Below are 26268 nucleotides of genomic sequence, written 5' to 3' on the forward strand. Positions count from 1 at the left end.
ATAGGAGAGCATCTTCCCTACCTTCAGGGAGAGACGCCTTGGGGGGATGCAAAGAGCGCTAATCCCATAAGGCAAGAAAATGATACATTAAACTTCATCAAAATAAAACACTGAGGCTCACAATAAGACACAATTAAGAAAATAAACAGGCAAGCCACAGCCTGGGAAAAATATTTGTTATACATTTATCCAACAAAGGACTTAAATCGAGAATAATAATAATAATATAATATAATAATATAATATATTATATATTATGTACAATGTATTATATAATACAATATATATAAATAATATAATATAAGAATAATAAAGAACTACTGCATATTAACCATAAAAATATGAGTAACCCAATAGAATATGGGCAAAAGCTTTGAACAGATGCTTCACCAAAGTCATAAAGATAGTCAACAAGCAGCACACAAATCAGGTTCAGCATCATTAGTCATTAGGGAAATGCAAATTATGCAAATTAGGCACAACGAGGTACCACTTTATGCTCACTAGAATGGCTGCAACTAAAAAAACTAACAAAACCAAATATTGGCGAGGATGTGGGGCGAGTGGGACTCTCACGCACTCTTGGACAGAGCGAAATACATAAATCGAAACCTACACTTTCCCAAGGACCCGGCAACTCCACTCCCAGGATCGCACCCAAGAGAAAGGAAAGCATTTGTCCACAAAGGGCCTTGAACAAGGATGCTCACAGCAGCCTCATCCAGAATACCCAAACCCCAGAAACAACCCAAATGTCCCTCAAGGGTAAACAAACAACTGCTAGATTCATATAATGGACTATCGTTCAGCAATCAGAAGGAATGAACGACCGAGTCACGCGGAACAGCCACGGACCACAAAAACACGTGCTGAGCAGAAAGAGGCGGACACACAAGGGCACACAATGTCTGATTCCATCGCACGAAGTTCTAGAAGAGGGAGAACTCAGCCACGGCGGCAGAGACGGGAGCAGCGGCTGCCTGCGTGTGTGGGGCTGGGGCCGGGGCGCTGCCTGGAGGGGCCGGTTCCTGAGGGAACTTTCAGGAGTGAAGGGAACTCTGCCTCCTGTTCTGAGAGGTGCTTACACGGTACATACAATTGTCAAAAATCACCGAACTGAAGACTTACAGTCTGTGTGATTACTGTGTCTTAATTGTACTTCAGTGAAATAGATTTATGTCACACAAAGGGAGAGACTGAAAAAGCATGGGAGAAAATGCATTTCTAGGCCACACCCCATATCCACCGCCGGATTCCTGCAAAATGAGCGAAGGGAATTGACTTTCCGTGCTCTGAGTGGGCAGGGATCTCCAGAAAACTGCTCCAGGTATGTTCCGAAAGGCGATGGGTGGGGAGGCCCTTTTGTGGGGCCAGAGAAAATCCACAGGAAGGTTCTCATGGGACGAGGATCTGAACTACGGCCGTCTCCATCCCGTCTCATCGAGGCCTTTCTCTCCCACTGGGCAGCCTGGCGAGGCTTGTTTTCACGCGTTCATCTTTTTTCAACATACATTCTAGAGACAGTTGCTATGGGCCAGGCCCTGGCTGATAGCCCGGGGGTCCCTGCCCTTACATGAGAGAGAATGACAAGCAAAGGGTGGTCAGAGCACAACGAGAGGACTCTGTACCCTTTGGGGTCAGGGCAATCTTCCTCCCCAAACGGTCATCTAAACAGGGGCCTTGGATAAGGAGGAATTAATCGATTGACTGAAGGACGGGGTGGCGGGGAGGCGCAGTCAGTGGGTCTCACGCTTTGCTGCATATCAGAATCACGGGGCCTCTGACAGTCTGTGCGCAGACCGCACCGCAGACCAACTGACCCCCAGTTTCTCGGGGGCATTCACGCATAGTTCTTTTTCGTAACTCCCCAAGTGATTCCAATGTGCAGCCAAGTTTGAGAGTGTGACAGCGGAGGTGACAGAGTAGGAGAAAGCCTTGAAGTCAGAGGAAGATCCCAGTGGATTTGGGAATGAGGAGCAGAGAGGAGAGAGGGGTCAAGAAACGCAGCCGAGGGGAGGTAGTGGGCGGAATCGAGCTGCTGCCAAAATTTCCCATCCACCCAGAACCTCAGATGAGCTTCACCTGGAAATAGCCTTTGAAGATGTAAATAAGGTAAGGACGGATGAAATTATCCTGGATTAGGCTGGACCCTAAATCCAATGAGAGTGTCCTTAAGAGAGACAGAATAGGACACAGAGACGGCGGCCACAGGAAGACAGAGGCAGAGACTGGAGTGCTGTGTCTACAGGACAAGGCTTGCCAGCTCCCACCAGAAGCTAGGAGAGGGGCCTGGAACAGACGCCCCTCGGTGCTTCCAGAAGGAACCAACCCTGCCGGCACCTGGATTTCCCGCTTCTGGCCTCGGGATCTGACAGAGAATGAATTTCCGTGTTTAAGGCTCGCAGTCGGTGGCAGTTGGTTATGCCTGCCCTGGGAAACTCGTGCCAGAGGACGCAAAGGCTCGGCCACCAGAGGGAAGCTGGAGTTGCAGCAGAGAGCACTGATGGGCCCACCGGAAAAAGAATGTCCCATTGCAAAGGGCCCGGATGAGGAAAGGCCCCAGCGGTAGCCGTGAGTAGGCCTGTTGCTGGGGAGGACGAGGGCGCTGCGTCCGGCCTCTCCCGTCTCCCTCTTGAGATGTGGGAGGCCCTTATCTGCCTGGAGTGGGAAGGGATTAGGGGCGGCACCCAGGGCTTAGAGGGCTGGAGAAGGCCTGCAGCAGCTCTGCTGAGAATAAGGGAGGGAGCCAAAAGCACCTCCTGGGCAACAGCGAAGACCTAGGGCAGACAGAAGAGGGGAGACACCCGGGGCCCCCGTCTGCGCAAGGCGAGATACGGCTGACACGCCGACACGCTGGCCTCCAAACGAACATAAGGAATCTGCATTTCTAGCAAATAAGTCCCCTTTCCAAAGAGTGGCCTATTCAAGTTTTTTCTACTAGAATCTGAGAACTTATACTTGATCCCTAAAACGTCACATAAAAGGCACCTCCAAAGGAAATAAGTTCGCCCTGCAAATAAGTACCAGCCCACGGAGTGCTTTGCTTACCAACTCACCCTCCCCAAAGGGTATGAACTAAGTCAATTAGGCAATAAATATTTATTGTATGCACACCGTGTCAACACATGTTATGGACTGATTGTCAATAAATATTTACTGACTATCTCCCTAAGGATCAAGCAGTCAGTCAATTCATCCATAAATATTTATGGAACTACCACGCACCGGTCTAGGAAAATAGAACAAAGAAGGAAATAAAAACGACAGAAGATTCTGGGTGAGAGGGAGGGAGGCCAAGTGGCAGCTCAGTCTGGTATCGCAGAAAGGGCGACATCACAGAAGCCAAAGGAAGAAGGTATTTCACAGAACCAGGAAGCTGGAGACTCTGGCTCTGGTAGCTACCCAGTAAAAACGAGTGAATCACTTTACCAAGAAGTCTCAGTTTCCTTATCTGTCAAAACAAGGTAGTCCAATCAGCCAGACGCTATTTCAGAAGAAAAGAAAAACCCTGTGCTGGAGATGCAAACAACCTCACAATGCCCTGAACATCTTGCTGGAGGCGCATGTGGTTCAAGGATGAGCCTCAAAGTCTTAGACCAACATAAGTTGACTTGAGGGACCCAAAGATGGGGAGGGACATGGCTCCTGTGCACGGTCCCTCTCGAGGCCTCCTGTTCCCCACTTGTGACAAACCACAGCCCCATCCTGGAGAGTGAGTCATTTCCCAGAAAGTGGAGACCTTATCTTCTCAAAATCCCCCAAATCACTGAGGAAGAGTTTTCTTCCTAAAACCTCTCAAGAAGTTCAAAACCAAGGCCAGGGTGGGGCAGCCGCCACAACGAGCCCTCGGGGGACAGGGGTGGGGTCTGCTGGGTAGAGGAGGGGAATTCCAATGCATCTGTGATGATATGCTTTTCAACACTTATTTTCCCCTATTGTCTGCTGTTGGGTCTTTCTCTCCAAAAGCAGAGTAGAAACTCAGCACCAAGTTCAGCCCGGTCTGCATCTTGACTCACAGGCTGGAAGAAATCAGACGGCTCCTTCATCCATTTCCAAAGACCCAAGACCAAGTTCTGGCTTCTCTCCCAAACAAGGTCCACCCGCTCTCTCTCTCCCTGCCAGCCGGAATCCCTGAAGATCAGTCTCCCTCAACCCTTTCTGCATAAAATATTCATGCTTTCCCTTTACTCATTAGTGTCTGATTAAGACTACCTCTGATTAATTGAAGCCACGTGCAGATTTCGTCTGATCCACAGAGTATGTTGAATTTGCTGCTGCTTTTTGAAAATCAGGAGATTTTTGGTTTATCTTAAAAAATCAGAAGATTTGACCACACTGAGTCTACATTCCCACATGGAAATGCTAGCTGGAGTTGAGGAACAGCAGCCAATTCAGGTGGGAAATGTGCCATCCTGGCCCCAGTCTCCACCACTCCCTATTGCTGCCCACTCAACCCACTTCACTTGTTTCCCCTACGTCCCTGGACTCTGCAGGCAATTGATTTCGTGACAACCTAGTTATGGTAAAATGTCTGGTAAAAAGAAAAAACAAAATCCTAAAACATAACTGAATATGAAACATGACTATAACACAAAAATATTCTTAGAACAAAGACACTAAAAAATAACATAAACAGTTCTTGTTTCTGGAACAATGTCTACTTTTTTCCTCTTTATGCTTTTAAAAATGACATCTAAACCCTCAAAAACTGAAGAGACAATAAGCTTTGTCATGTCTAATGGCAAAAACCAACAACAAAACTTGCAAAAAAGTTCCTGAGGATGGGCTCAAAGCAGCTGCTTCTTTCGAACCCTGCTAGAATTGAGACAGGTCTCTGCTCAGGACCCTTTCAAACGGCAGATCTCAGCCCCCGTGTCTGGATTCTGAAAATCTTCTGCGTCTTTGGGTGTTTTTATCTCCACCAGACTATAAGCTCATTGAGGACAGAGAAAAAGTCTTGCTCATCTGCAGATCCCTGGCACCGCACCGGAGACCTAGCAGATTCTCAGTAAATACTCAGGAACGAGCTGAGGGTGATTGGGGAGCGGGGCTCTTGCACAGCAAACCTCCTGCTCCAGTCCCAGCCCTGACACTGTGGGTTGTATGGAAAAGGTACCCAAACCCTCATCTCTCTCCCTCCCCTTCTGTAAAACGGGCATCATGACACCAGCTATTCTCAGGGACCGCTGTGAATACTCAATGAGCCGTGGCATGCTGAGCACTGACTGACGGAGTCACACTCAACAAGCGAGGGCCACTGTGATGTTATTGTTACTGAAAGAGGAGGAGGAAAAGAAAAAGAGGACACTACGGACGATGAACTCACCCCAACTGCATCCACCTTTTTTAAGACCAGAACATTTATACATGTTGAATCTTCTACACAAAGCTGGAGGTTCCTCATTAGCCATAGTATTTTTTAACCTCTTGTGAGGCCACAAAACCCTCCACAAGTAAACAGAAGTAGAGTGAAGCCCTTCAGCGTGCTTGTCTCTGCCCCTCTGGTCATCCTGGGCCCCGTGTGGATCCCCATGGGTCCTGTGCACTCCTGCTGGGCGCTTCGCCCAGGGGACACCGCCTGGGGTGCAAGGTCATGGACAGCACACTTTCCAAAGACCCACCCCACCCAGAGGCCAACTCACAGCACTCGATGGGGTTGGACGCTGTCTGCAAGGAGACGATCCTTCCACTGGACTCTGGAATGTGCACCCGGAACACCAGCCTCACCCGCGTGTTCTTCCGGCCGATGTCCGTCTCGCCTTTCCGCAGCTCAATGTCGGCATTTCTCAGCTTCAGGATCCCGGCACAGTCGATGCTGCCAGAAGGTTGAAAACTTTACTTACAACTGACCACCTGAGTGAGCAGGAAAGATCATCCACGAGACCACCCTAGGCAGTTAAACAAAATAATTCTGCCACCAGCCATGGGGGGGGGGGGAGGGGCGTGGCAATAAGTGATGATATTTCAGCCAGGAATTTATACCAAGATGGGGGTAAAGCACACAGTGGAGACATTCCCCAGCGGACACTGCTTCTCCAGGGAGATTTTTCAAGCCAACTTTTCTACTCTTAAAAGTATCTGAAAAACTCAAATACACAACTGGCAGAAATTGCCTATGGATTACTCAATAGATAAGAGTAGGGTATCAATACTAAACATCTTGAATTTGACAAACACACGGTGGTCATGCATGAGAGCAATCTTATTCTTAGGAAATGCACGATGAAGTACTTAAAAGTAAGAGCCATGACGTCTGCAACTAACCCTCAAATGGTTCAGGAGAAAACGGAGAGAGGGTGAGAAAGAGAGCGAGAAAGTAAAGGCAGAAAATGTGAACAACTGGTAAATCTGAGTAAACAGGACACAGGAGTTCTTTGTATGGTTCTTGCAGGTTTTCTGTAAGTTTGAGATCATTTTCTAATAAAAAGCTTTTTAAACTCCAATAATGGGTACCATGTTTCCAAAATTTTAGCCATACGCAGATTAGCTTTGTGAGTTTCTTTAGGTCAAATAAATTTTTTAAATGTCAATAAATTTGACCGTATCCCAAACAACATAATCCAAAGATGCATGAGGACTCTTCTCTCTAATACACATGAAAAATATTTAGGTATAGAACTTTTAAAACAGAAATCTCTATGGGTCCATCACAGATTGGGAACCACCATCCACAGCTGCTTCCTTCAACCCCATAAGGTCCCCTGTCCCAAATCTGCCACTTGGCCCCACTCTCCTCCCCATAAGGAGCCCCCACCCTCAGCCCCCGCCCTTACGTCGCCCTCATGTTGTTTTTTGGTTCCAGAGGGATCTCCAGCACTTTGGTGTTGCCCACGATCTTCTCGTAGCTGGTGGTAGTGACAGTTTTTCCCGTGATCCGGTGCACCTGGTAGAAGGCATGGGGCTTAAGGATCCTCTCATCGGCTGTCCCAATGAAGATCTGAAGTCCCAGGGGCTTGTTTTCCATGTAGCCATGGAGCTGGGGGGACAGAAAACAAATCAAATTATTATGGCAGCCTGAACATGCAGGGTATGGTGGCTGTAGACCAACAAACAAAAAAGATCAGAGGAGCTCGTGGGCATAGAAAGAGCACAGGATCACTGCATTGTCTGGAGGAATGGAGAACCAGAAGCAACCTTGATGTCCAGCCAGAGGGGACTTCTTGGGTAAATTACATGGATCGTCTCTAAAATGGAATACTAAGCAGCCGTGGGAAAAAATTTGGTAGATCAGAATTGCAATTATGGAGAAACAGCCAGAAATTATGATTCATTGGTGGGTGGAAGCTGGGGGGAAGTGTCGCATGGTAGTGAGGATAGAAAACAGCCTGAAAAGAGAAACCAGACCTCTTGACAATGGTGGCCTGGGAAGATCAGAAGAATGAACTTTCACTTTTTACATGACTGTGTTAGATTCTGTAATTTAAAAAAGGGAAGAGCAACGCAAAAAATACCATCATCTAAGTCAAAAGGAAATTAGTGACTGGAAGAAAATATGTGAAACATAGAAGAGGCAAAGGATTAGTACCTAGAATATATAAAGAATGTCTACAAGAGAATAAAAGCAGGATTCTGGGCCATCCTATTTAAAATTGACTCCCACCCCTAGGAGCTCTCCCTATCTCCTTTTCCTTCTTTTTATCCCATCTAACACACCATATATTTTCTCAATTCTTTTTGCTTAGGGCTTTCTCCTACAACTAGAACATCACCTCCTTGAGAGCAGTGATGTCTGGTTATTCCAACTTGCCACAAAACCCCAAGCACCTAGAACAATGCTTGGCACGTGGTCGGCATTCTAGTCCAGATTTGCTGCATGAATTAGTAAAAGTATCCAACAGAAAGATGGGCAAGAGATTTGAACAGGCAATTCACAGAAAAACAAATAGCCATTAGCACAGAAAAGATGTTCAATTTGACTCATAAACAGGAAAATGCAAATTAAACGACCAGGAGATAACCATTTTTCACCCGTGAGACTGGCACGCATGTAGATATTTGAGAGTATGCATACGTTTGGGGACTGTGGGGACACAAGCACTCCCATGCAGCTGAGAGAAACATAAATTGGTGTAACTATTTTAAAGAATTTTGGAGTCGCAGCTATTGAAATTAAAAACACATATTCCCTATGACCCAGCAGTTCCATTTCTCAGTATTTGCCCCAGAAGAAATATTGTGCAGCCAGGAGACGTGCAAAAATGTTTACTACAACAAACGGGATAATGAACAATTGGTTTCATCAATAGGCTTCTGAGTAGTCTGACATGTCCAGGCTATCAAAGACTGCAGCAGTTCAAAAAAGGTAACATAGAGATCTACGAACTGACCCAGATCTAAGACACACTGTTGAAAGAGAAAAACAATTTGCAGGAAAATACAGATAGTGTGATATAACTTATTTTTAAAATGCTGAATGTTTTTGATCCCTCCATTTATACACATGTAAATGCAACGGGGAAAGGTGTGAAAGGATGCACTCCAAACCAACCACACCATGATCTCTTCTAGGGATGGGGGAGGAGACCAAGGTTGGGAAGGTGGTCCAAGAGGACCCGGACTTTCTTCACAGTGTCATAGGAAGAACAGATGCTTTGAAACTTGTGAAACTGACACTGGATGTTGAGTGGAGAGACTGAAGATGGGTTCCTGTCTTGCCGCTGAGAAACGCCGGGCACATCATTTACTCCTTCTGCCCTTCTGCGCATATTCCTTTCTCTGCAAATCGACGGGAGGTACAACAGGTGACAGCTCACTAAGATCCCACCCTTCCATGAAGTTCTACAAATTCCAGTAGGATCTCCAGTCTACTGCCACAAAGCAAAGGCCCCAGGGCTGTGGATGCTTACACGTGCTCTAGAACTGTGCTCGCCAATACAGTAAATAACACAGAAATTAAGTAATATTGAAAATTCAGTTTCTCTGTCGCACCAGCCACATTTGAAGCGCTCAGTGGCCCCTAATGGCCGGTGGCCACCATAATGGATGGCACAGATACAGAGCATTTCCATCTTCGAGAAAAGTTCTACTGGATAATGCTGGTCCAGAAGAGGGAGCTCCCTCAAGCCCTTCTAAAAACTACACAAAGAGAAAGGCTGGGATGAAGCAGAGTCAGATGCCAAGCTTTTTCATAATCCGCCTGGCCAACGCCCACGACATTTACATACGTGTCTGACACACACCTGAGAGGCAGCCGAGGGCAAGCAAGATGGAAATCGAAGGCGCAGCTCTTATCTTTCTCCCCCACGCAAACCAAAGAACAGGGCACTGTTCTCAGTGATAAAAATTACAGGAAGGAGGGCAGTGTGGAGAAGAGATTTTGTTTTTTTGTTGTTGTTGCTTTATACTCCGACTCGAGATAAATATATTTCCTCCTCTCACATCCTGGATTTATCAGGAAGTGGTAAACACAGGATCGCAGGGGATTGCGAAGAACAGCAGGTGGAAGAGATAGCGAGCCCGATGGTCTGAGCTGCCTCCCTCCTCCCGATGGCAGAGGAGAAACTGCAGGCGGAGGGCACCATGGGAAACAGCCAGGGAACACCTGCAGATGAACTGTGTCACATCCCCACGGCCCCACCTGGATCTGGCCACTTGTGTCCCCTCCCCCGACGGCAGACTAGGGCAAGCCACCACTGCCTCTCCCTGGAGTGACCACCACTTCCCCCTAACTGGCCTCTTGCTGGTCTTTCACAGAACAGCCCAATGATCTTTAAAAAGTGCAAATCAGACCCAGACACGCCCATGCTTACAACCCTCCAAAGACTTCCTGTGGCCTTAGAAGAAAATCCAAACATGGTGCCACGGTCTTGAGGCTTGTGACAGCCCAGCCTCTGCCTTCTTCTCCCTCCATACCATCAGGCTTCTGCCAAAACCAGCCATCCTTCTGTTCCCTGAGCAAAGGAAACTCTTTCCAACCTCAGGGCCTTTGCACAGCCATCTTCCCTGCCTGGAATACTCTTCCACCAGTACATTTAATCTTGGATCTCCAGGTCTTCCATGAACCACATTACTGACACACACCCGGCGCTGGAGCCAGCCAGCTTTCAGCCTGACCACTGTTAAATGTTCAAGGATTTTAAAAGCCAGCGGATGTCACTTTGGTAGCTTGAAATCAGCCACAGCAGGAATATTTACACTACAAAAATTGGCAAATGCTACAAATAGGGGCTGTTTTTTGCAGAATCAGATATTAAATATCCACTGGCACACTGCTGGAATAATTATTGTACTACCATCTGAAATTTTCTTTTTTCGTTAGTTGTTTCTTGGCACCTCTCTCTCCCACCTGAACGTGAGGTCCAAGGGAGCAGGGACCTTGTCTATTTTGTTCCGTGTGACGTATAAGCATGTTGAACGAACGGTCACCATCAACAAGAAGGCAGCAGCACAGCGTGCGCTTCCCTCAGGCCGAGCACCGCGTCCACTTTCACAGGCATCACGACAACTCTATGTAAGACGGGCCCATTTCACAGATGAGGAAACCGGGGCCTGCAGAGGTCGGGCAATGTGCCCCAGCCAACACCGTCAGTACAGGGCAGAGCCAGGATGAGAACCCTGGGCTGTCGGGCTCCCAGTCACCCCCTGAACTGACACCCTCTCCGCGCCCTTGGCGTCTGGCAGATTCTCAGCTGCCCTATGATCTATGACTGGAGGTCAAAAAGTACGGATCATGAAACACGAGTAAGTCCTAAATTATAAGACTAAGCATGTTCTTCCTGACGAACGAGAGAGACAGGGGATGGGGGAGAGGAAGGGAGGCAGAGGGAAAGAGAGAAACAGACAACAGAAATCAGCACAAACAAGTAACTCTGCTCCTTGAGAGAGAAACCCAGTGTCTGCATCCTGGAGCGGCGCCCTGGCTGAGCTGGACCAGCTGATCCAATGAGCGTGGACAGAACCCACCTCACCTTGGCGAGTGTCCCTCCCCAGCAAACACCAGAGAGGGGCGTGGTATCGCAGAGAGAAGAAAGGACCTCACTTTGGTCAGACACACCTGAGTCTCAACCCTGGCTCTGCTTCTCACTAGCTGTGTGACTCTGGAGCCGTGACTGCAGCCCTCTGAGTTTCTATCTGCTGACATAAAACAGGGACATCACCTCCCACTCCCCAGGGCTCTTTCGAAGGCTAAACAAGACGACCTTTGCACAGCCCCGAAGCACGGCACACAGCAGGTGCCCATGAAATGAGAATTTTCCTTGTCATCAGAGGATAACACACATCAAAACACGGCGCTGATAGGACAGGACTGAAGGGAACGGCGGAGAACGAATGTGGAAGACCCACGGAGTGAGAACACCCCAACAGCCTCCGGGGTGGAACGCAGGCACTCACCCCAGCCTCTCTGTGGCTGCCCGGCCCCTGACACGGAGCGCCGGGCGGTGGAGGGCCGGGCAGAGGACCTGGCCACCCCGCAGGAGAAGAAGATTCTCTGATCCACACCCTCCCCTTCCCCAGGGGGAGCAGGGAGGTGACCAGCGCCCTGAGGGCTGAGCAGGCTCCTGCAGGAGGGCCTCGCCATCTCTCCGAAGGTTTGGTAAAACAGCATATAGCCCTTTACTTGCTTCTCCAAAAACTGAGTGATTTGGGTCTTGCAAATAGAGCTTGATGTCTTGGGATGGCACGATCTGGCCTCGAGGTCCCAAACACCCTGTCATCCCCATTCGAGGGAGACTTCAGTCTCGGGGCCTCGCTCCAGCCTTCTGCAAAAGTGCGGCCTTCTCCTGGGCCTGGCAAGCAGGGCGGCCTTCCAGCCAGAGCAGACGCCGGCGCAGCCCGGAGGCTCCAGGTCAGCCAGCGTCCAAAGCGAACGAGGCCCTGCTCCCTGCAGCCGAGACGAGAGCGGCAGTCTGCTGCTTCTAGTAACTTCCCAGGCAGTCAACAAGGCTCCAGGAAGAAGGGGTGCTTCTAGTGCACTGGGCACATCGTGAGGGCTGATGCCGAGCAGGAAGCGTGGCAGCTGGCTCAGCCAGCACACGACGCTCCCGGGAAGGCGGGCCAGCCCTTTTTTGGATGAGAAAGCGGAGGCTCATCCGGCGGGATTAAGTGACTTGCTCCTGACCCCACAGCTCAAAAGCCATCGGGGTGAACCCCAGGGATACGGCCAGACTCACTTCCTCGGTGTCACAGCTGACTCCTGACTCAGGGAAAGGCCAGCTCTCCCAGAGCAGAATTATCCGGATCGTGCGTTTTAGAACAGGCCAGTCCATCCCCCGGCTCCACAAAGGGACCCAGAGGGGAACGTGGCTCCACATGTCAGGGACCCACAGTGTCACCCAGAAAGCTCCTCAGACCCACCCCCACCCCAGTCAGGCTCTGCCCACGCTCAGCGGCCAGTTAACTGTCCTGATGCACAAAGAGCCTCACCACCTGCGGATACTCACTCTTCCTCTGCCTGGTTATAAGAGTCATAAGGGTTCCTTCACCGCAGGATCATCGACAATATAAAAAACATAAATCAACAATATAAAAAATCGACAATATAAAAAACATAAATTATAAAGAAAATACTCCCACAAAATAAGGAAGCATTTTGCTGTACGTCCCTCTGGACTTCAAATCTTCTTTAATGAGATCCCCTCAAGCGACAGCAGAGCGTGCACCAGCCCAGCGCCGTGAACGGCCGGAGCAAACGCTTTAAGGAGGCACGGGCACTCAGGGTTGTGCCAATGCCAGGTGGGCACCTGAGCGCCACTGCTGCCTTAAATCCTGCCCCCTCCCCGGCCTCGCCCTGTCCCAGCCCTGGAGCGACCGTCCTCTGTAGGAACCACAGGGTTAACCCCTACGGCTGGGCACTGAGGTTGTTCAAACCGTCCCCCCATATAAAGACTGCAAGGAGAACTCGAAAACGACACTTCCTTTTAAATGATTTTTCTATCAACTCTGCGCAGAGCTTTTTAAATCCGCTTAGCTGGACGAAGCTGCCAGCAAACCCAAAATGTGGGATTGATTTTCCACATGGCAGCGGGCCAAAGAAACTGTTTTGAATTTTACTAAAATCAAACTTTAACAATGTTAAGTAGCATTTTTTGTTGTTGAATTTGGAATATTAGGAAATTGGTATCATCCTCAAAGAATTCACTCTGAAAGAAGGGAAAGGCCACGGGGTGTTCTCTTGCCGTTCCCAGCGGCACATGGGGCGCGGGGAGAAGGCAGGACCGATGCGCGGGGAGCCCAAATCCCGCCTTTAACCTGGGATGTCAAAGTCACAGAACGTGCCCGCCATCCCAACCCCACGCCCATCACACACACGCGCCAGGGACACCAGTCCGCGACTGTACCATCTCAGTCATCCGAAAGCATCACACAGCCATCCAACGAGCACGCGTAATAACCTCACGGAAAGTCCTACTTCTTGATGCCTCCCTCCGCCTCACCCCATATTGGATGCACCTCACAGTCCCGTCAATTCTGCTTTCTGAAGCGCACCCAAATCCACCACGCTCCCCGCTCCATCACTCCGCCCTACTCCAGCCCCCACCATTTCCCTCCTAAGGAGTCTCCCTGCGCCCCCTCCAGGCCCCACCCAGCTTCCCCCCCGGGGCCAGAAGGACCTTCCACAAACTCCACGCGGCCGTCATTCCCCTGGCTCCCACGCGCATGCGTGACCCGGCCCCACCCACTCGGCGCCCCCACCCCTGACCGCGTCTTCCCTGCGTCGGATCTTTAGGAACGATGCCCCCTCCACCCCGCCCCAACCTTTGTCCAAGTTAATTCTTAGTGGGGCTACAGCGTGTGGCTCAAATATTATTCCCAAGAAGTCTTTCCATGCTCCCCGGACGCGGCGGGGCCTCCCAATAATAGTGTCCTTTGTTGTATTTGTCATAATTGCAAGATATAATCAGTTGCCCAGTTACTCACTGCACATCGGCCCCTTTCCATCCTCGTAAAGAGCTATTCGCCGCCCTTTGACAGAAGAGGAAACCGAGGCGCAGAGCTGAGTACGAGGCAGTGCCGGGATTCGAACCCAGGGCTGCCTGCAGGAGGAACACGGCTTCCCTCTGCTCTTGTGGGACTGACTCGAAAGACGGAACAGGGTGCCGCTCCGGCGAAACGCGACCTGGAGGGAACATGGGCACCTGCGAGCAGAGTCTGCAGAAACTGGGGGCCCCCAAATCTGTAGCAGACAACCTTGCAGTTATCTTTCAGAACTGCAAACGCACACCCTCTTTGACGTGGTAATTCCACTTCCCGTGCCTGGGTTATCCTGTGCGCGTCCCCGCAGATGTGCGGGAAAAACTAAGGACAAGGTTATTCCATCCAGCACTCTTTAAAATAGGAAAAGATTGGAAACAACCCAAAGCCCGTCAAGAGTACTGGTTAAGTCAGCAGTGGTGTATTATGGAATATAAAGCTGTTATAAAAAAGAATGAGTATGCCAGGGACCAGCATGACAGATAACATGAATGGCACCCCCTGGAGTTGTGCAGTGCACAACCTGAACAACCATATAGGCACCATAAGGAAGCTTTACTATATACTGACAGAGAATAATCTCCAAAATATATCATAAAAGTGAGAATATATCTGTGTTTTTAAGGTGTGTATGTCTGCGTGTGTGTCTATGCAAAATAAAACTAAAAATAAAAGTAGAAAAAAAATCAGGCCCTACTAAGAACATCCACTGGATTTTGATTCTTCCCAGGGAGGAGTTGTGTTGTCCCAGGAGCCCACGGTGCAGCTCCCCTGAACCTATTTGAATGGTTACAATTCAACACAAAAACTATTTTCTGAATGTATAATGTAAAAAATAGCATCAAAACATTCATTCAGAGAAAGAGAAGGAAGCCCTCTGCTTCCTCTGTGAATCCTGACATGTCTTTTAAACCCACAAGGAAGAAAACCAAAGTGATGAAAGTCCAAACGCATGGGAACATCCCGCCCCATCCTACAGGAAAGTCAGGACCCAGCACCCACCCACAGAGCATCCAGGGCGGGAGCCCAAGGTGGAGGCCCCCACAGAGGATGAGCCCGGCGGGGCTCCAGCAGCCTCCCTGTGAGATCAGAGCACGGGGCCTGCACCAAGGGGGAAGCAAACCACACACCACATCCAGTCGAGTAGCGAGTCTCGGTGGCTCAACGTTCAAAATCGATCCCGAATCTAAACTGCCCCTCCTCAGCCCTCCTACCACCACTCTGGTCTGAGCTGCTGCCATCTTCCCAGGACGGCTGGAGGAGACTCTTGTCTGGGCCCACCTCCTGCCTGGACTAGTGCAGTAGACTCTCCACCGGGCCCACCTCCTGCCTGGACGGCTGCAGGAGACTTTTGCAGTAGACATGATCCGGCGGCCTCTTCTCCATCTCCAGCGCCCCCTCCGCTCCCTCCACAGCAGCCACACGGGCCTGTTGTCCTCGAGCGAGCCAGGCACATGCCAACCACGCTCCTGCCTCAGCGTCTCAACTCTTCTCCTTCCCTCTGCTGGAATGCTCTTCCCCTCATGCACGGGGCTCCCCCCTCTTCTCCAGACCTCTCCTCATTCGAGTCCTGACGGGGAGGCCTTCTCCCCCCACTACCCCATCCCACCCCGCCCCAACATGGCTCCTCACCCCAGCTCACTCTCCATCCGCCCACCCGGCTTTCTGTTGCATCAGCCGTTTATCACCACCTGACATTGCGCAACGGATTTATGTCCTCCCGCCGCCCCCGCGAGAACATCCGCAGCCTCTCTGCCCGGTTCACGGAGGCATCCGCGGAGCCCAGGCCGCCGGCGTGAGCGTGAGCAAGCCCGGAGGGAGCGGAGCCAGGAGGAGGGGCCGGCGTGGCCGCAGCTGCTCCGGACCCGCCCCTCCCCCGGCACAAAGCGCTGCTGTGCGGCCCACGCCGGCTGCTCCGGCGCAGACAATGCCCAGCCGGCCGCGCCCGGGGCCTCCCGCTCCGCGTGGGCAGGACTCGCCGTCCGAAGGCCGCTCCCTGGACCGCCCCCTTCCAGGCAGAGCGGGCGCCATCGCCAGGTGTGCTGAGCAGGGCGCCCCACGCGGCCCTCTGACCCGAGCTGGGGGCCCCGGCTGCACCCGTCCTCGGCCTGGCCGGAGACCCGTGTGGCCAGCGGTGCACGGTGCCCGCCGAGCCCGCCGCGTTTTGCAATCGCGCCGTGAGCCATAAACAGACAATTCGACGTTTTGCACAGGCTCGCAAACAAAACGCGGCAGTCTCCCTCAGTATTCTAAATTAAGAATCAAGTCATTCTATATTTCTCACATCACTGGAAATTAAAACCAGACACATCTACCGCACAGCGAGCACGCTGCCGGGAGAGGCTTCGTGGCCTGAAACACGCTAAATTTGTTTCCAATTACCATGTCCACATTTGAGACCCCGAGGAAACCGTGCGGGCAGATCAGAGGCGAGGCACATTAGCCTAATGGGATTCAGGACCCGGGGCTGCACCCCCATCCCCTCTCCCCATGGACCCACGACTCCGGGGGTCTTCGAACAAAGAAACTGGCTCATTTGCCCCCTTCCCCTCCTCTCAGGGGCCGGAGACACCGCTCTCCCTTCTCGGCCCCCACCCAGCCCTCTGTGCTCTCAGCTTCTGGTCCAGTCTGCAGAAATGCCAGCTCAGCCATGGCTCCCCACCAGCATCCCCAAGCTGACCCACCGCCTCTCCGGGCCAAGGAGCGACTGAGTCATATAGGAGCGGAGTCTGGAAGTCCTGGATGAAAGGATGCGGGTCTGCTCAGGCGACCTTTGGAGGGAGTGTTGTTGTTTTGTTTCTTTAAGCACCCAAACAAGTGCTTTTCGCATCTTCTCTCTGTCCCTCCTCCTGGGGGAGAGCCAGTGTATCACTGAGAGCTTTCAGGACCGGGGTGACATCCTGGCACGGACGCACTCTGCCGTGGCGGGGAAGTTAGTTCCCCTCTCTGGGCCTCAGTTTCTCCATCGGTAAATGGGGCTCATGACACTGTACCCTGCTCTGGGCTGGGTTAGAGACACAGCGTGTAGCGAGCACTCGACAGATGTGAACTCTTATTGATATTCTTGTACTACGGCTGGGTGACTTTTGGCAAATTCCTCTTGCCTGGTCACAGCTGCTGGAAGACGTCACCTCGAAGGCTGTCTCAGCTCTAAAATGTCACCATCCTCAGGCACGTTTAGAATGAAACGCAAACTCCTCATCACAGTTCACAGCCCAGGAAACCCTGCGTGACGCGGCCCTTGCCCACGTCACCAACTTCATCTCCCCAGCTCTGGTCCAGCCACCGGGCCTCCTTCCTGTTGCTTAACAGGATGTTTGTTCCTACTTCAGGGCCTTTGCACTTGCTGTTCCCTCAGCCTAGAACACTATTCCACTAGGTCTTCCCACGGCCGGGTCCTCCTGATTCTTGGGGTCTCAGTCTAAATTCAGGGCCTCTCTGAGCAGCTCAGGTCAAGCCTCTCCCCCCGCCCATCACTCCATCACTGCTTCCTGTTGATTTCCTTCCTGATGGTGACCAGTGTTATCTCCTGCTTCTGCTCGCTGTGTGTCCCTCACACTAGAACACAGGCTTGTTCCTCACTGAGCCCCGGCACCTTGAACAGTCGCTGGCACAGAGCAGATGTTCGATAAATATTTGCTGAGTGAATAAGTGACCAGATTGGTTCTCAGGTCCAGCATACTGCCAGGTGACTCACCCCTCTAGCGCCCTGAGAAAGGAGCCCTGTTCGTGTCTGGAAGAGAATCCCCGAGTTTGGAGTCTGCCTAATGCACTGCCGCTCGGGCCACCCTGCAGGAATGCGTCTCACTGTGAAAGAGACACATTATACCAGGCCACCTCCACTGGAGCCAAAGGGGAGACAACTCAGGCTGGAAAAATGAAGTTTACAATCTCTCCTCCAGGCAGGGAGAGACTGGGGCGAAAGTGCAGCGACTTGGCAGCCTTGTGGAGATGGCGAGGGAAGAGCGAGGCAGGGACAACACTCCCTGCCGCCCGTATGGTCAGCGAAGACAGCAAGGGGGAGCAGGGGTCCAAACATTCCTCCAGGAGCCTCTTGCTCCAGATCCTGGTCTGATATTGAGCAATAAAGTGTCGACCGTCCACGGGGACCTGGGCTCTGGGACAAGCAGGCAAGGAAGGGAGGACTGAGTCCCGCAGGGGGGGGGGCCAACTGAGGACTGGAGGCAGGTCCTGCAGCTGTGTGACCCTGACCAGTGGTACCCAACACAGCAGCGTGTGAACGCCCCAAGGATGCTGGGGCGAGCATCCCACAGTCCCAGCCCACGGCAGCCCCCTCCAAGCACTGGGAGAAAACATCCCAAAGAATGTGCAATTCAGCTTCCCCAAAATGTTCGCCAAGACGGGACAACGGGGCGAGGCGTAAGTTCTGACGCCCCCTCTCACTGCGGCCAAAAGCTGAAAGGAGCCCGAGATGGTGGGCTGGGAAAAAAGCAGGACTGGGGACAGGGGAGCGAGCCCCCGAGGCAGCCGGGGCATTAAGAGGTGCGTTATTCCCAGTCGACTCACACCCCCGCCCCCACCCCAAGGGCCGCGCAGGTCTCGCTGGATCCAGACCAAGAATTCTGAGTCACTTTTGCCACAAGGGGGAAAAAGGAGAAGGCAGACGTGATGTGTACCTTTCCGCACTCTATTTTGGGATTTTAAGATCCAGTTTCTTTCGCTTCAAAGGGTGGGTTTCTCTGCACAGCCCTGTCCCCTGCACACGGCTCGAGCCGCCTCTGCGGCAGAGCAACAGAACGCATCACTCGGGAACAAGGAGCCCGTTCTTGCGGGAGCCGCTCGGGCTCTGGGGCCAGGATGCGATGGGGGGTGTGGGCCGATCCGCTGACTCACCTCCCGCGGAGGCCGGCCCTGCGATCACTCAGTCGTTCGCTCGCTCCCGCACTCAGCAGAGGCCTCCGGAGAAAGGGCCTGCTCGGGAAGCTGCCCCTCACAGGAGGGCCACAGCCCCTCTGCAGGAGGATCGGGGACCCCTCTGATGGATGGGAGTATGCGCGATCATCGTTACCCCGCAGTTTCTTCAGACATGGGGTGAAAAACGAGTGAATTCGGATCTCAACCTCAGCACTACTGACTGCACGGTGACCACTGATTTGGGGGCCAGATAATTCTGTGTTGTGGGGCCGCCCTGTGCATCGTAGGGTGTTGAGCAATGTCTCTGGTCTCCACCCACTGGGTGCCAGTAACCCGCCCCCCTAACCCAGTTGTGATGACCAAAATGCCTCTGGACATTGTCAGATGTCCCCTGAGGGACAAAATAAGCCCACTCTTCAATGAAGTTGACTTTAGTGGGGAGGGGCTTTTTCTGAGGAAAATCTGGGTTGGAAACCTGTCCCTCCTCCCTCGGAGAGTGTTTCTGGCAGAACCTCAAAGCCCCTGTCCTCCCATCTCAGCCATTCTCCCACCCCCGACCCCAGGGGCCACCGCCCCCTCTCCCACCAGATTGCTGTGCCCACCCCCTGGACAGGCTCCCTGCTTTTCTCTTGCCCCCATCCTAAATAGGTTCTCCATAAGCAGCCGGAGGGAACTTTCTAAGTCAGACCACATCACATCACCCCTCTCCTCGAAATCCCCCGGTGGCTTCCTGGTGCGTAAAAAATCCAGCTCGAATCCCAGGCCCTGGGAAGTCCAGCCTAGGCGATTCCTTCTTCCGTCTCCAGCTTTCTCTCCTGCTGCTCTTCCCTCGTCCACTGCAGACAGCCCCACAGGCCTCCTTGTACTTCCTGAAACACCCAGGCTCCTGCCCCAGGGCCTTTGCACATACTGTTCCCTCTATCTGGAATGTTCTTTCCCTGATTCTCGCCTGCCGCAGTCCTTATTGTCATTCAAATATCCACTGAAATGAACCCATCCCTGGAGAGGAATCCCCTGGCTACCCCAATATAAAATAAACTTCCTCCCCAGACAGTCTCTCCTAACACCTTCCTTTTCCGCTTAAAACACTTCATCACAATTGAAATGACCCTACTTATGGTTTAGCCTGATCGATGTATGTTTCCTCTTTGGAATGAACACCTCACTTTTCTCCTTCAAACGGACACAGAGCCTGGCACACAGTAGGTGCCTGATAGGTCATTAATAAGTGAGTAATCTGTATATTCTAAACACTCTACAATGAGCGTATATTACCCTTGTTACAAGAAAAAAACTTAATGAAAAGTAACAGTGGCCGCGCCCTGCGCAGCATTTTTCGAGCTGACCTCTGGAGGCCCCGGCACCTGCTGCCCCCGCGGCTCCCGGGAGCGCTCTGCCTGTGGGGCCAGGAGGACAAGGGCGCTCTGCCGGGTCGCACAGACGAGGGAACCAGGCTCCACTCACCTATGCTCCTCCCAGCGGCAGGTCAGGCGCCTGCGCCGGGCCACGCGCAGTTCTGCACTGACAGGACGGGCAGGGCGGGCGAGAGAGTCGGCTGTGTAAGTTGTGGGCACCGGCTCTCGAAAGAGACTCTCAAAGGTCCCCGGGGACGGTCATCCTAGGACACCTTCCCTGCCCTCCCATCTGGTGGCATCCTCCAGGGACCCTTCCCAAAGCCCTGTCACATCAACGAGTCCAGTATTCTCCCCTCCGGACCACGGGCTCCAGCAGCGGGTATCAGATGGAGGACCATGGCTCAGAACTCTGAACTGTACTTCACAAACGGTGTGACAGTGTCTTTCTTCAAGGTCACCCGTGGGGGCAGAGACCACTTGCGCTCTCTCCTTTATCCATTTTCTCTTCCTTGGTAACAGGACCCCAATGATCTCAAGTGGCAATGAGCCCAGCTAAGAATCTACACTTCCCAGCCTCGTTTGCAGAGGAATGTGGCCACCCTACTAGGTCTGAGTCGATGAGATGGAAGCAAAAGTGTGGGGAGGACTTGCAGAAAGATTCCTGAGGGGAAGCTAACCCAGCTGGGAAGCGGGCCCCTTTGGCCCTGTCTTCCTTCTTCCTTGGAATTCCACTGCTTGGAATACGGATGTGAGGGCAGCAGCTCCAGCACTCATTTTGGACCATGCGGTGACCTTGAGTGGAACAGGAAGACAGAAGGAGCCTGGATTCCTGGTGACTTCATAGTACGTTGGCCGGCTCATCTCTAGACTTTCCACGTAAGAGAATAAATTTTTGAGTGTTTAAGCAACTGTTATTTTGGGTTTCTGTTAGATGCAAGTAAACCCTAGCCTAATTGAAAGACATCGCACCCCAGCACGAGAACATCGTCCCTGCATGCCTTCGGGTCCCCTCCACTGCATTTCAACGGGAGTGAGATGACCATGCCCAGGTAAACCTCTGCTAAAGAAACCACAACAAAACTCAAGATGCAAACAGCAGACAGATCAGTGCCAAAGTCTGCTTTACAAAAGGCTTCATCGAAAGTGACTTCTCTAAAGAGCCAGCGCTGGACGTGGACCCGAAAGAACCTGCCACGTCCAGAGAGACCATCCACGCAAGTGCTCAGAAGCCCGGCGGGCACGACCCCACGTCAGTCCGCGCGGCTCCCGCACCAGCTGAAGGAGCGTCTAGAAAGGTCTTCCGGAGACAAGAGGGGAAACGGGGAAGGGACGGCCGCTGACACATGCACAGTGACGACGGGGCTCACTCGAAATAAAACTGCTGCTTACTTTCTGTCTGGTTCCCGAATTGCTTTTTCCCGGTTGAGAGGTGCCAGGCCTGCCTGGCAGCTTTCTAAAAATTTGAGATTCAAGTCAAGTCAACAAATATTTGTGGAGCACCGCCTATTCTCAAAAACGCCACGCTGGGGAAAGTCTGTTTAACAGGAGGGTGCTATAATTAACCACAACACGACAACGACAGTGGCAGTTAAGAATGTGTGGAGTGCTCGCTAAATAGCGGGCATTGTTCTAAGCGCTGGTGTCCATCGACCCACTCAGTCTTCAAGGCAACCCCGTGAGGCGCGGACTATTATTTTATACAAGAGGGAACTGAGGCACAGAGAGGTTAGGCAATTTGTTCAAGGTCACACAGCCAGGAAGGGAGAGGCCAGGGTTCCAAGCTGGGCAGGTCCAGCTCCAAGGCCCATTCTGTTGACACTGCATGAGATTCTGCTCCTGTTGTGCTGGAAGCGGGAGAGAGCACACCCGTGGCGGTCCCCACACCTCGCCCTTTCTCCAGCCACGTTCCTGAGCTTTTCGAGGACTACTAGTTACTGTATCTTTCTCTTTAAAATTTAACTCATATTATTACTTACAGAAATTTATTTTAAAATAAACTGTATGTCATTACCATAAACAGGAAAGGGGGGATCACCAGTCGGAAATCAAAGGTACACATAAAAACACAACAAAATATACAGAAAACCAAAATAAATACACAAGAAAACAGCACAGGAGGCGCTGGGGAAGACGACCCCTGAGGTCGGGGGTCGGGGACCAGCACCGGGGATCAGGGGACTGTCAGGAAGCGACGTGGGTCGGTGCCCGGACACAGGAGGCGCCAGCACCCCTTTGCTCAAGGACCAGGAAGCTCCACCAAAGACCTAAGTTCGAGAAGAACGTGGCCCCCCACCTGCCCCGGTGCTGGCGAAGGGTCCCGTGTGCGGAGCAGGGGGTGGAAAAGGGAAATCGACCTACGTAGAAAAGTTTCATGTATTTTCCTGAAACCAAAAGTGGCATTTGTTTGGGCAGCCACTGCCCGTCCGTCTGTCCTCTGTCCTGTGGGATATGCAGCGGTGGGGGAAATGGCTAACGATCAATCGACCAAGCGAAAAGCCTGGCCTGCGGTGCTGGCCGGTTTCCGTGGTGTCAATACACCCGCCGGGGCTGACTTTGAGCCACCAATGTGGTGTCACTGGATCGGGGAGAAGACGTGTGGTGGCACACCACACACACTGCTTCTGCCAGCCGGAGACAATGGGTGTGCCTCACCTCAGGGACAGAGATGACAGTGAGACGCAGGATAGGCCTGACAATTCAACAGTCGGCTCCCAGAGCCGGTACAAGCCGGCTGGGACACAGCCCTGGGGACACACACACACACACACACAGAGTCTCTCCTTGCCCCCAGCCCCGCTCCCATGAAAGGCTGTAAAGTCCTGCTCTCTGGTCTCTCTCCACGCCCATCACTGCTGCTCCACCCGGCCTCTGCGCCCTCCGCAGCGCCACCGACACCCCTGCGTGCACCCAGCCCCGGCTCCCTCGGGCGGGGAAGCTGGCCCCGAGTCTCGGCTCCTTCTCGCCCCAGCAGGACCTCGAGCGGCCTGTCAATCCAGTCACACACATCTTCCTGTCTAGACAAGGCCACAGGCTGCCAGGGCCCCGGCGTGAGCGCACACACAGCCCTGCTCGCCCTGGCACCGCCGCGCCCCTGCATTGCGCTCGGGGCAGAGCAGCGCGGGGCTGGTGGGGAACCCCGCGCGCACCCGGCTCAGCCCCGAGGGGCCTCTGCACGCGGCGGGGGCGCGGGCGCCGCCCCAGAGAACCGGGCGCTGGCCGCGCCGAGGCATCCGTCATCCTTTCGCTGAAAAGTGGGAAAACAAACAACAAAACCCCGGTCGGCCTCGCTTAATGCGAACCACACACAAAGGCGCAGGAGAAAGCCCTTCCTCTCCGCGCTTCCCTTTTCCGGCCCAGAGCCACCCCGGGCCAAGGGGCTCCTTTCAGAGGGCGGCACCCGCCCGCCCAGCGCTGGAGGGCGCGCCCGGCTCCGCGCCAGGCCCCGGGCGGGCGAGGGCTCACGCAACGCGGGAGGAAGCGCGGCTGTCGAGGCCGAGATGCAGCAGCGCCTTATCGGAGCTTTCCTTTCAAGCGCCTCCAAGCGAGCGCCGGGCGGGGCCGGCAAGGCCGAGCGGGCTCCTTTCATGTCGCCCCATCCGTCCCCCGGCAGCGGAGCCTCCGCGCGCGCACGGAACCCGGCATCATCGGCGCCGGAGGCCGCAGCTGGGGCCAGCGCCTCCGAGGGGCTGAGGTCACGTGCTCCGACCCTGCGCCTCTGCTGAGCCATGTGGCGTTTGCAAAGTCACCAAAACCATCCGCTTGGCCATCCGGGCCCTGGTTTTGCCAGGAAAGCAGAAGAAGCGACTTTAAAGCAGAACCCAGAGTGTAGACACGGGGCGTGGGAGCGGGCGGCCCCAAGCTCACGTCCCCACTGTGGGCCCCGCTGGCTGTTGGCCTTGGGTAAGTCACTCAGACCCTCGAAACGCTCCCACGTGCGTAAACTGATACACACGTGTCCCCGCGTGGCGCTAGAGGATGGAAGGAGCTGTCACACGTGGCTCCTAGAGCACTGCCGGCATGTGTGACACCTGCTCCCCGAGCGCTCTCCATCATCTCAGTTGTTAGGATTCATTCTACGTTCTCAGGGGGCTGTTGGGGACACGGAAGGAGGTTCGGTGGCATCATGTCACGTTCGTATGATGTGAAATCAACGACGTGCCAGAGAAATGGTTTTGGTCTTACAGGCAGTTCCACACGCTTTCCACTCACGGCGTGAATGTCCCAGACAGACCCAGGGAATCCACTGTCCTCTTGGGGTGAGAGAACCTCGAGTTACCTGAGCATCTTTCCACCCCGGGTGTGACTGTCACTCGCCAGGCCCTGGACACAAGCCAGCTCCTGCACTGTGGCGGCTCTGAAGCAGCAGGAACCCAGCCCAGGGCTGCAGGACGAGCTGGCCGTGCCGACTCCCCGAGTGGCCGGGTGCACCGAGACGGGGACAGAGTCCAGGGCATCCAGGGCGCCTCAGTCCGTGCACGCTTCCCTCATCCATGCCAACATCAGCACCAGGTCCCTGAGCGGGATGCTCTCCCACGGGGATGGGTGGACACACTCAGCAAAGAGCCTGGCCAGGACATTGTGGCTGTGACCACCTGCTTTCTCCGGCCCCATCTGCGTCTCAGATGTAAGATTTGTCAGGACTTTAGGACCCTGGGCCCCCCCCCCCCCCGTACAAGGGGGATAACCATGCCCACCTCACGGGCTGTGGAAGGATTAAATGATAGAATACACATGAAGAACTTAAGGAGGTGCCTGGTACCTGCTAAGTGTCAATAAATGTCAGCGCGTACCATCCTCACCACCACCACTGTCATCACAATTTCACACCTTTCTCTAAGGCAGCTCCACGTCGTCATTAGTTTATTTGCTTCATTAGTCCTTCTTAGAATATGGGGCACAGAGGAAGGATGGGGCCCACGCTGCCCCCCATGCCAAGCCCCGCACCAGGCACTGCACCTCCACAGGTTAGCTCAGAGAGGCTAAGTATGCTGCCTAAGGCACCCAGCTCGGAAGGTTGGACCAGAAAGCAAAAGGCAGTCCAGCCAGTTGCTTCCCTGCTGCACCTGCTCCTGCTTCCTCTTTGTTGAAAAACCTCCCTTTTACTTTCAAGTGGAAATGCAGCACACATCAGCGATTCGCTCACACTCCCCGCAAGAGGCACGGCCCCGGCGGATCTCAGGCCCCAAAGCCCTTCTCCTCTGCTGCCGTTTTCAGATCTGCGTTCACTCAGTCAGCCAAGAGCTTAACACGGCTCCATCCGAGTCCTGAGACCTGGGGGCCTGCGAGGATGGAGGGGCTGGAAACTGGCTGCCAGAAAGGAGCCCCCACTGGTCCTCCCACAGCGAGGGTGAGCTTCTCACATCCCGTGGCGGGGAGGTGACAGGCTGAGAGGCCACCACGTGCCAAGAAGAACTTTGGGAAGGCAAAGGAAATGAAGTTTGTTGTAAGAAGGAAAAGCTCACTCGAACTCCGTCAGGATTAGTGAGGCCGGGGTGGCCAAACTCGGGAGTCCTCTGTTAGCTGAGGAAGACGACCGCCAGCTGTACCAAACGTGACTGTGGATGGTGGCCCGCCCCCTGCGAGTCATCCTCGCTCGGCAACGAGGCCCATGCAGGACCTCAGTGGACACCCAGACACTGGACAGGCATCGGGTTGTAGGTGATGACCTCCAGATGGGCAGGACAAGACCAACCCACCTCTGTGGGGCCAGAATCCCAGTGAGCCCCAAAGCGGCCTTTCCTACAGGCATTTGAGTGACCAGAAAGTTCAGCTCTGAGGGAACGCGGCTTCTCCAGAATTTAAGGGGGCAGAGAACAGAGAAACCACAGCGTAAACGCCCAGGATGAGGCTCCGTGTAAGGACACACGTATGGTGTGCGCGTCCCGTGCCGGGTTCTGCCTGACCCAGTGCTGAGCTGGGATTTCCTTGCCCGTCTGGCAGAAAGCAAGTGGATTCCACAGCGCTTGTTTTTAGCAAGGAGGGGATCTGGAGGGACCAAGGAAAACCGACTTGCTCCCTCTTCTAAATTTGTGGGGTCCAATTCCGTGACCTTCTGAGCTTGAAGCCGACAGTAAATGCAGCCCGTCCCCCATCCCGGGTACGGAGGGAGCTGGAGTGAGCTGTGCCA

General features: G+C 53.2%; 1 protein-coding gene across 6 annotated transcripts in view; it reads right to left on the reverse strand.

Moving 5' to 3' along the window:
• NFATC2 (nuclear factor of activated T cells 2) overlaps positions 1 to 26268 on the reverse strand; it is a 154490-nt gene that overhangs the window by 67212 nt on the left and 61010 nt on the right. For all 6 annotated transcript variants that reach the window (XM_070486136.1, XM_070486135.1, XM_014832469.3 and 3 more), the window contains exons 4-5: positions 6774 to 6976; positions 5643 to 5815 (exon numbers count right to left, since the gene is read on the reverse strand). In XM_070486136.1, coding sequence (XP_070342237.1) covers positions 5643 to 5815; positions 6774 to 6976 — 376 coding nt within the window. The remainder of the gene's footprint in view (positions 1 to 5642; positions 5816 to 6773; positions 6977 to 26268) is intronic.

This window comes from Equus asinus, chromosome 15 (genome assembly GCF_041296235.1).
Source record: "Equus asinus isolate D_3611 breed Donkey chromosome 15, EquAss-T2T_v2, whole genome shotgun sequence".
In the NCBI taxonomy this organism is placed as follows: domain Eukaryota; kingdom Metazoa; phylum Chordata; class Mammalia; order Perissodactyla; family Equidae; genus Equus; species Equus asinus.